The sequence below is a fragment of the Empidonax traillii genome, unplaced genomic scaffold, assembly GCF_003031625.1.
Source record: "Empidonax traillii isolate 1590-97213 ecotype Southwest subspecies unplaced genomic scaffold, ASM303162v1 scaffold148:size1803964, whole genome shotgun sequence".
Taxonomy (NCBI): Eukaryota; Metazoa; Chordata; class Aves; order Passeriformes; family Tyrannidae; genus Empidonax; species Empidonax traillii.
The window spans coordinates 1,211,923-1,223,032 of record NW_020955341.1 but is presented as its reverse complement, the minus strand read 5'-3'; the positions used below and the strand labels follow the sequence as shown (position 1 = coordinate 1,223,032).

At 41.9% G+C, this 11,110-nt stretch overlaps 1 protein-coding gene across 6 annotated transcripts in view; it reads right to left on the bottom strand.

The window, feature by feature from the left end:
* The window catches only part of ST5 (suppression of tumorigenicity 5), a 175,955-nt gene that overhangs the window by 42,852 nt on the left and 121,993 nt on the right, over positions 1 to 11,110 (bottom strand). For all 6 annotated transcript variants that reach the window (XM_027884562.1, XM_027884563.1, XM_027884564.1 and 3 more), the window contains 6 exons: positions 10,898 to 11,046; positions 7,946 to 8,161; positions 5,093 to 5,189; positions 4,115 to 4,159; positions 1,653 to 1,837; positions 906 to 1,015 (listed from right to left, as the gene is read on the bottom strand). In XM_027884562.1, the coding sequence (XP_027740363.1) occupies positions 906 to 1,015; positions 1,653 to 1,837; positions 4,115 to 4,159; positions 5,093 to 5,189; positions 7,946 to 8,161; positions 10,898 to 11,046 (802 nt within the window). The remainder of the gene's footprint in view (positions 1 to 905; positions 1,016 to 1,652; positions 1,838 to 4,114; positions 4,160 to 5,092; positions 5,190 to 7,945; positions 8,162 to 10,897; positions 11,047 to 11,110) is intronic.

Here is an 11,110-nt window from a genome sequence, read left to right as displayed (position 1 = left end):
CCACAGAGTTGTCTGCTTCTCCTTCTCAGTGTTTTCAATAACTCATTGTGCAGGTGCTTCCATGTACTGAATAATGCAGCCAAGGAACACAGAATACAACAGGATTATGTTGTATGTGCCATAGATATGCCTATAAAAAGTTCCGTATTTATTCTTGGCTACAATAATTTCTGCAGGTAAATGCTACTTCCTTGCCATCATGAAAAGTCCCTCTAGTAGATGTCCCTAGTCGTGGCAGAAAGATTGGACTAGATGACTCTTAGAGGCCCCTTCCAATCCAAACCATTCCATTATTCTATACTTTCAGCCTATCCTGTTACTTCTACGTTTTTGCATCAACAGGTTCTGACACACCAATGTGGGGGGGAGGGGGGGGAATTATACATTTTTGAGATTATTTTTGAATGAAAAAGAAAAGACAAGCCTGACTCTCCCTTCCCTTGCCCTTCTCTTGCAGTCATTCCTATCGACTAGAAGGGCTCCTCTCCTGGTGCAGAGCTCAGCTCCAAAAAAATTTTCAGACAGCAATGTTTTGGGACAAATGAAGAGCGTCCTGCAAATCTAAACAAGCACTCTGAGGTAAAAAATGACTGGGACAGGTGGTGGGCAGGGCCTTGTCCTTTTTTAGATTAATTTTAAATACTTCCATTTATGCTTTTGAGTTTAGCACCCAGAGGAACCTTCAAGCCTCTTCCTCTCAGCCACACAGGCCTGCGAGGCAGGCAGAACAGGGAAGAAAAAAAGAGCATAAAACTTCAAAAGAAAGGAGAATTAAATACAGCTGCTTGATCATGAAGTGGCCAAGGCTCAAACTGCTGCTTCCTTAATTGGGCATCGCAGAGGCTGTGGCGGCTCCAGATGCTCCCCATCAGCGCCGCGCAGCAGAGGAGCACCGGGACGGGTACCTGTTGTACTCGGAGACAGGGAGCCAGTCCTTGGCATCAGGGAAGCAGAACTGAGGGATGGCCTTGAGACGCTCCTCTGCTTCCCGCATCTGCTTGGTCGGTCTTTCCAGCTGCGGGGGAGAACAGGGAGGCTCAGTCAGTCCTCCTAGCTCTGGCTGCACGGCACTGCTCAGGGGGCAGGGCTACTGATGAGCTCTGAGAGCAAGGGCACAACAGATTGTTCTTTATTTGTGCTTGGCAGAGTGAGGCATAGCTCCAGGACAGGTTTATAGATGCTACTACAAAAGAAATAACCACTGCTGGGTTTTTGTTTTCTTTTTTTTAATTGCCTGAAACTCCCTTGTTGCACAATGGCCACTTAAAGCACAGCCTTAACTCAAATACCTTTCTGCTGCAAGAGCACAAGAGAAATTCCAGAGATCAGAAAAAAAATCTTTCCACTGACTTCAGCAAGTTTTGGAATGAATCCTAATATAGCCAAAATGAGTTAAAAGCGAAATATTTAGAAACTGAATTTAAACACAATCTTTAAAGCATCCACCATCGGGCCAAACTCTCCAGCCCTGGAAAAGATAAATCTGAAAACAGGGAAAGTTTTCAGTTACCTTCTCTATGCCCATCACTCTGTAACAGACTGCTTTGGAATAATTCTGAAAGCTCTGTTCGAAAATTAGATTTGTATTCATTTTTCCATTTATTCACTTTACTGATCTTAGAATGTATTGTATGTAACAATTTTTCTTTTACCTTGGGAAACTGATATGTCACTTCTGGGAGGTAAGTGTTTTTAGAGGGCTTCTTTTTCAGTGACACTACCACAAAATACTCAAATAACTCCCGTTCCTGCCATTCAATCAGCTCCAGTTCCAGGGTTCGATAACTTGGAGCCCTCTTCAGCATTGACTGGATGTGTACAAGACGCTGGGTATGAGCTGGCATTAAAAAGAACAAAAAAAAAAAAAAAAAAGGGAATTAAAAAAGAGACAGATCATTACCTGAGACTGTAATGTATGTGTGTAAGCCAAAGCCGTTCACAAAGGCCTTTCAATTTGCCAGTGTTATTCCAAGCATGTTCTCCTTTCAAAAGCAAACCTTCTCGTTAGCAAACCTTCGGTACTCTCCCTCACTAATTGCACCCATAAATCAAAACTCTCTCCAAGTACTCAAGTGATGCAACACTAAGTCACTGAAATAATTTGCAGTTCATAACTGTTACCCTGCCAAAGGTCTGTGTTCCCTTCACACATAAGACTAGATTATAAACCCTTATGTGGGTGTGCAAATGCACTGGGGCCTCCAGGGTTTCACATCTCAGGCCTGATTTGGATCTGGTTTACATCGGTGAAAAAGAGTTCTGTGCCCTGCCTCTATGTAGCACAGCTTTTTTGCTATGAACCATGGAACAATCTCCAGGGAAAGGGGACAGGAAGAAAAGGAAAGATGTGCCAATTGCCTCCCATGGATTCCTTTGCAAGTGCCAATTCCATTAAGGGACAGTCTTAGATTTATGGTCACGTCCAGACCTCAAAGATATGCCTTTGTCAAGTGACTTGTCACTAGACACCTAAGATGGATTAGTCAGTAACATCATTACCAGTTCTGGTTGACCAAAAAGTGAAAACAGCTCAGTAAAACCAGTTTCCTGCATGCTCTGCCCCACCTCTTCACACCGGGATCTCTGTGCAGTGGCAAACAAACTCTTAGCAGCACATGCCAACCCCTTAAGGCTATGTTCACTGTCTTTGCCCACAGTTTGCAAAAGGCAGACTGTCCCTCATAGAAGGAAAATAAGATGTCATAAGCACTTGATCACACCCTTCCAGAAAGGAAGGGAAACCTCTTGATGATCAGCTGTCCTATAACTGGTTCAACACAAAAATGAAGAATTATTTTGATAAAGCACTTGGTGTGACTGCACAACTAGGGAAGCTAAATCCCAAGGAATAACCTGCCTGGTCCTGCCCTGAGACAGAGACAGCCCCACTCTGCTGGCTGGCACTTCACAACTGCAAGAGGTGAAACCAAAGAGCCCACCCCCCCCCAGTGAATCCTGTAATGCCACACATGACAACTGTGTCTTTGGCTGAGGATGCCCTGAGAGCATCAATGTAAACATAAGGTCACTCAGAAGCAGTTGGTTAGTGAGACACCAGAATGAAGATCCTCTGTTCCACAGCAATGGGGGAAAAGCCTCCCAGTTTCCAATGAAATCAGAATATCCTTCCAATAACACAAGGGAGGTGAGACCTTGCCTATCTTCCTCCATGGGCCATGAGAACAATCAACCCCTATGTTTTTTGACACAAAGACAATTGAAAATGCTTTTGGGCTGGTAGAGGTAGACAAAGAAGCAATGAATCTTTTTCCACGCAACCCTAAAATGTTGCATGCAGCCTATTTTGGGTGTTCTTACCACTACTTACCTGGAACAAATCTATTTCCCTAAGACAATGTTTTTGAGAAAGTTTTGCTGCATGAACAGTGACCAGGTAACATCTGCAGCAGATAAACACGGATGCTTGCCCCTTATCTTATAACAACAGATCCACACTCTTGGGGTTTCTCCCCCCCTCATTTACTAACAACATTATGGGGTTTTAGTAATGAAATCTGTTGTTGCTGCCTTCAACTTTTTATAGGTCTCTTTCTGTATCAGGACTCTTGAAAAGGAAGGACTAATTTACTGGTCTAGTTCAGGCAGAGTTTGTGCAGGTGCTGTGCACTGATAAAGGAATTTCTGCAATTTGGAGACTGCAGACTTATAAAAGAGTGTAAGAACCACTATGCTGGATCAGACCCAGATTCCTGCCTCCAGTGGCAGCTCACAGCAAACGCTAAAAGCAGCATATGAATAACAAGAAAGCATCTTTAACCAATCTCATCCCTCTAAGTCTACACCCAGTAGTCAGTCTGGAATAGATCAGCATCTGTGAAGTGGCTAACAAAGCAAACCTATCAAAGGTCCTGTTCTTCATCATATGACACAGTTGCCAAATCCTTGTTAGACCCTCACAGCTCATTTTATCCTCGCTTTCCACGTTCATGCTCCTGTGTTGGAACTTTTGTGAGCTCTGCAGTAATGGACTTAGCATAGCTCAGGAAAGAAAATATAGACCGTGGGGAGAAACAATGTGCAGTATCAGAAGAATGTACTTTGGTAAGGGCTGTGACAGGGTCTGACCAGAAGTTATTGAAGGCTGATCCCTTACCTTTAAACCTGTCATCTGAGTCACTCTCACTCTCGCTGTTCTCATCTGCAGAGGACATAGAGGGATCAGTTAATGCAAAACCAAAGCAAACAAACTCAGTTTACTGTGGTAAAACTGGGAAAAATCCTATTTCACATCTCTGAGCCCTGTGATCCATGCATGCACTTCTCCTCAGTCTTAAAATATCTTGAAATAAACAGTTTGAATGACTCCTTAGATTGTGTTTTCCTTGGATTCAATTCCAATTTTTCTTGAGAATAAGAGCTTCATTTTGATGAAAGTGCAAAATTCATTCTGCCTTACAGCAACTGTTTGCACTGAACCCCCATCTATGCGAAGCTGCAAAAGTGAATATTCCATTTAGAAAATTGATCTAAACCCTTTCACTTCTGTTTTCAGACTTTAATTTTTTTGGAAAAAAAAAAAAGTTATAGAGCACTTGAGAAGCCAAAGTAAGCCTTGTGAGCTTTGTCTGTCTGGGCGACATCTTCAATCACCAGAACTCCACAAACTGAGTTAGAGTGAACAGGCAAAAGTAGACATATAACATGGTGTATTTCTGAGGGGTACTTGTGTTAAAGCTCCATTGCACTCTTACTGCAAACATGGTCTGAATTTCTTATTGGTCCCTGTTTTTCCTGGAGCAGTCTGAAGCACAGTGTTAGTGCCAGGAAGAAGCATGAGAGAATTACAAGGTCAAACCTGTGAACTTTGGACAAAACTTACAGATACAAGTGACTTGAAAAGTGAACTACAGAAGCTTGATAAGTCTGGCTGATCGTGGGATTAATAGGAGAGACAATACTGAGTATCTCATTTATTTTAGCTTATCCTCATTTTCTCCTCTTGCAGAGAGAAAGTAATTATTATTCATGGAAGAAAGTTCCAAACAAAGTAGAGTCCAGGGAGAAAAGAAGAGAATCTGTTAGTCCTGTAACATTCCAATGGATTCACTGAACCTTAACACTTGTATCATACCTCGTAGGGATGCTGTCTCGATATTGGACATAGAAAGTTTCTTCAGTCTTTTTTTTCCTCTTTTTGCACTGTAGATGGAATTGATTCTTTGGACGAGCTGCAAAATAAGAAAATGAGGAACTGGTAAGACTAAACACTTCTCTGACAGGAGACTATTAAGCTATCCAAATAAACAATTTAACCATGGATGATGCGCCAGCTGAACCCCCAAATCCTTTACTATTTCAAAGTGGAATTTTCATTTCTTTTATTTTGAATCCCGTTTGCATGAATAAGTTATTTTCAATCTCACTTCTTTACCTATGGGTATATTTTTAAAAACAAATAACTCAGAAGCCTAAATCCCATTTTCCAAAATCCCATAGCAATTTGCAATAAAAGCAAGGAGTCTGAGGATTCAAAGGTAGCTGTCATCCTCTACCACCTCATTCCTCTAAGCTACTGTTTCTCTCTTCCCTTGCATCTTCTAAATAATAGTAATCCATTAGCCTTATCCAGATTTGCCAAACTCTCATGGACCTGAAGATCATATTCAGATTTTGAATACAAGTGTAAGGTGTACCACAGAACCTCTCTGAACTGAGATTTTCATGTGTTCAAATAAGCACAAGGAGTTGGATCTAACTTTTTAAAGCTTTTTCAGGTACAGAGTAAACCAGCTGCTTTAAAGACACATGGCATCAGCTGAGGATCTGGCCCACATGGACTTCTCCTCCTTCCCCTTTCCAACTCACCCTGTACTTACCTCACTTCAGAGGTGTTGTGCCTACTGTCTCCAATCTTATCCTTATCTACAAGAGTATTTTGAAGTTAGCTGCTAGTCCTGTCTTTAGCTAGCTTTATCCACCACTAGCCAGAATTTTAAGTCCTGGTAATCATTGTGACTTCCCTCAGGAGGGCTAATGCAGATCATAACTGGCTGCCAAAAAAAAATCTGAGATGATGGAAAATATTAATGAGATAACTTGTGCTTAGTGCCTTTAACAAGAGGTTGGGATTACTAAGAATTCATAATTAAACAGACTATTATGACTTCTGGAGAGTCATAAATATGTCATAATATGCAATTAATCTTCATAATGTCTTGTGAGTCAGAAATATTATATTTTATTTTATAGCAGTTTTATTCATAGAACTATGATACATTTTGCAAAACCTGTTTCACCTCAGCTTGCAGAGAGAGAGAAACTCAGTGAGAGATAAACTAATTTGCCACAGACATAGTAGAAGGCCACTAACAGAGCACAGACTGGAACAAATCCTCTCACAATCCCTCCAACAGAAGAAGAGAATCTGGCCCAGAACATTTTGAAGTGTTAAAAGCCTCACTTGTTCTCTCACTTGAAGCAGTATCTGGGATTTTGCCTCTACGTGCTGACTGAGCCACGTGCAACCCACCAGCAAAGCTCAGCTGAATTTTGCTGCTCACAGCCATGTGCCTGGCTCTGCCCACTGGGAATCCTGGCAGAGCCAGCAGGATAAATCCTTGCACAGCTCCTGCACGTGCACCAACCCTGCAGGAAACCAGAAACTCCTGCAGGAAACCACTACACAAGGCATCAGGAAGCAGGACTGGGGGACCTTGCTGGAATTTTTCACTCCCCTTGCTGTGCTGCTTGGGCACTTTGTCTGCTTGAGCTACTTCAACGGGGGCAAAATGCCTGCACTGTGATGAGGAAAGCCCAGATGTTTGAAGGACTTGGGTATTGCTTCATGAAGCATCACTGGGGGTGGCACAGAACAGGAGTCTGAACTTTTCCCTCTAATAACTAACATTTTCTCCCCTGATATTCTCCAGCAACATGCGATACTAGGTGTTATAGTAATAAAAAAAATAGAAATTATCACAAGGTTTATGATAAAACCATGAGCATTCACATACTGAAAACATAATTTCACATAAGGAAAATACTTGCCTCATCAATAAAAACAAAGAAAGGTACGAAACTAAAAGCCAAAATGTCAAAGTATTACTCAAAAACAAGTAGTAAGCTACTCTGTAAGTTACATAGTAACTTCCTCCATAGATGTATGCTCATTTGTGCAGTAAAAAAAGGTATTCCAAGAAAGTAATATAGTTAATATTAAGTTATATATAAATATAGTTAATATTAAGGATGCAATTTCCTCTTTAAACGGAATTTCTGACTAATTGACAGAAACATGAAAATGTCACTCTACTCACAGTATTTTTAGCCGTGCTTTAAAATATTCTCTCTAATAAGAACAGGAAAGAGTTGTATACAGAGTAAAACTCAACTTTGTTCACAAGCCAAAATTAGGTACATTAGCAGTTCTCCCCCTCTCTGTTGCTATTGTACCAGAAAAGGTTTGTTGAGTTTTTTGGTTGTCATCTAGTGGCTTGGGATTTTTTTCACATTCCATTTTGAGTCGGAAATCTCCTTGAAAAACAAAAAATTAAGTTTTACTTCAAATCCAGGGAGATAAAATGGTTATCAGGATGGGGTAGGTCGTGAGTAAATGAAGGGAAACATATTAGGCCAATAATAGTTATTTTCCTGAGACCAGGAAACAAATTATAGGGAAATAAACCACTTCAGATGCTGCTGCATGTTATAACTAATAATTTGGTAGCCGAAATCATAAAGCTATGTACACAGCAATGCTCTGGTCCACAGAGCTTAAAGAAGAGTGTGGAAAGCAGAATTGCTGTAAAATCAACTAAAAGGAGTATGGCTTGGCCCCTAAGAATTACTGTTCCTGTTTTGATCTGAATGTTCCTTTAGGATACAAAAAGAGCTTTCAGCGATGGTTAAAGGCTGGATAGAAATTTGGGAGTTCTTGCAGACAGGTGACCTGTCCTCAGCATAAGCCCGATCACACTGCCAATACCTTTGGGATCCTCCTGGCCCGCCGTGTAGACAGCAGCTCGCTTGCAGTGCTCAGGCTGTCCTCGTTGAGGCTGGAAGGGGAGGAGGGGATGCCAAGCTGAGCCAGCAGCAGCATGTCATCGTGGCTGTGCCGCTTGGGCAGCCGTGGCAAGCGGTGGCTCTTCCTTTCTGACCAGTTGGCGACGCGCAGAGACTGGCTGCTGGGCTTCGAGGGCAGCTGCAGGAACAAGAACAGCTTGAGCTCACCCCCTCCTCAGCAACACTGAGAGCAGAGGCAGCTCTCTGTGAGTCAGCGGTGGCTACACAAGGGCATCCCGCCAGGTGAGCCACTGCTCTGCGGGACGTGCGTGAAGGGAGGGTTTAAGATCATGATGAAGGGTCAGGGGTCAGTATCTTGGACTTTAAAGTTCAAAGAAAGCAACGGTACTTTTGGGTCTGGTGCATTTCCCTGAGCCCACATCACATCGACTCTGTGAGCCTTAAAAATCTGACTTAAAGACTTGGTTGACGTCAAAACGCTGACCCAACTGGCCTGGCCCATCTCTTTCAATTGCAGGAGTGGAGATCAAGAGCAATTATCCAATTCAATGTAATATTAATTCAATGTAATAGCAATTAAAAATTAGTAAATTCAGAATATTTTTTCCTACAAAAAAAAAAAAGTCAAAAAAATCAAGCTTGATGTATTTTCATGGTGTTAAGGAGTTTTAAAATCTACCAACATGCAGAGGTGCTGTTACACCTTTGTCCTGCATTCCCAAAGAATTCCCTTTAAAACACAAAACTGTTATCATTGGAGGGGGAGGGGAAAATTTCACTGACAGGATTAAGCACCAAGTAACATCTGTCTTCAAAAACTAGGTCTCTTTTGAAGCAGTCCTTCAAGCAGCTCTGCCCAGCATTTAGGAAGCTTAATCAGCAGGCTGGCCAGGCTGGGTCCCTGCCTTCTCCTCCCAAAGACAAACACTGTAAAGAAGCTTTACCAGCACATCCAGGAAAAAGTGCTGTTATGTCAAATGTCTGTCAATTGGCATTTGCTAATATTCTATCAGCACTATTATAAGTTATAAACCTGCAGTAATAAATGTCCCATTTTTTCTGCTTAGAGGGCTTACTGATTACGGTGCCATGCTATCTGGGATTAAGCACAGGTGTTTCTTGTGTGTGTATGGGCTTTGCATCACAAATACAAGGGCATTACAAAACATTCCTTTTACGTCTGATGACTTCAACAACTGAAAATAACAAATGGGAAAGGAGAAGACTCAGTGGGATTCAAAATCAGTGTTTCTTAGGTCCCTGCTGACCACAGATTAGTACACCAGGAAAATCTACAGCAGTCTATACTTTAATGAAAGGAATTCTTTTTGGAGATGATTACTGGAAGCCTGATGACCTTGTGATCTCTTTCTTCTTGTTTATCATCATCCATGACTGAAAAGTCATGTTGCTAAGCCAGCTATGTTGCTATAATGGAAAAACTGGGTGATAAATCATTGCCAAAACTACCATTCTTCAGGAAATTCAGACTTTTCTATTTCTGGTCATTGGAGAATTACCCAGGCCCAGAGCTGACCCGCTCATAGTGCCTCTCCACTTTAAATATCAGCATAATGACAGTGCAATTATGGCAGGACTGACTCCTGGCAGGGAACTCCCGGCAGCATTTCCAAAACAAGCTGCCAGAATAAAGACAGCCCTGTTGCAAAGATACCAGAGAGTACTTATTTACCAAACAACTTTACAGAAGCTGTTTAAATCTGTACATTCTTTGGTCACCGTGTTTTAAACAGAGAAACTACGGTCCTATATGGTTCCTACCCTAAGGATACCCCCTCCTAGATCCTCTAGATGCTACACAGTTCCTGTTAACACGCACACAGCCAGAAAAAATCGTTATGCAGCATAAGTCTCTCACTTAACTGTTATCTTTGTGACTGCAGTTTCTGTTTCTCCTCACTCTGCCTCATTACTACCTTCCACTTGTTCATTTTCCAGTAGCTTTGCTGAAAACACTCCTGTTTCACATGAGCTGTGCTAGGATGCACATCAAGAATCCTGGTGATACTTCTTTTGCCTGCTCATGTGATGCTCATGTACACACAAAATAAGTGAAAGAAAATGTATTCAGTTTTGTTCTCGATCTTTTTACAAGACAAATGTAAATTGTTGTGACAATTTGTTCAACTGCAAATTTGCTGTTGATTCAGTGCACAGTGAAGTTCCTTTAAATGGTGTTTTGTATCTCAGAATTAAATATATGATGAGAATCATATTTTGTCTTATGAACAATGATCCCATAACAACAAAGCAACCCAGCACTTCATAGTGTTCACAAAAAACAGACTTGCTTTGGAAAATTCGCCACAAAATAAAGAGTCTGCAGAGTTCCTCATCTTTCATCTTTTGCTGCAAACGCAACTTATACAGCCTTGTTAAATGCAGACACTCAGGTTTTTCTGATTATTTTATTATTCATTTATTTATTGGGGGGACGTAGTTGGCATTCTCCACTTTACAATAAAACATGCCACACCATATGCTTCTCAAGAGCAAAGTCACAAGAAGCCTCACATAACAACACACAGGCAAAATCAGCAGCTGACGTTTCCCCTCCTGCTTAAAATCAAAGCAGCAAACACAGAGGCAATTCACTAAGAGGTGCAGCCATACAAATGATTTAGGTCCAGGTTTAACTCACAAACAACCGGTGGAAGGATTCTGATTAAAATCCTGAGGCCACAGCCAGCGCAAAGGGCCACCAGCTCCTGCAGCCCTGGGAAGCTGAGCTACAGCTGCCAAGAGCATTCCCAGCACCGACTCACGCGTTCGGCCGTGCTCTTTTAACAGATACCCTTTATCATCCAGCACGGCTGCTCTTCCTCCCATGCCACGACTGATTTCCTTGCAAAAGCTTTAAATAAGCTTCAAGCACAGAAAGACAGGCTGTTACCTGGGGAGGTGATGTGTATTTCCTGTTCTGCGGCGTCCACATCCTGTGCAAAGAATCTAGGGAATTCTCAGAGAGCTGATGGGATTTTCGGCCCGCGTGACGGCCTTTCAGCTCCACATCCTCGTACGGGTTTTCCTTGGGTGACTCGCCTTCACATTTGGGTTGGTTTTTTTTAAGGAAAGAAAAACAGACAGGAATGTAAAATTAGAAAAA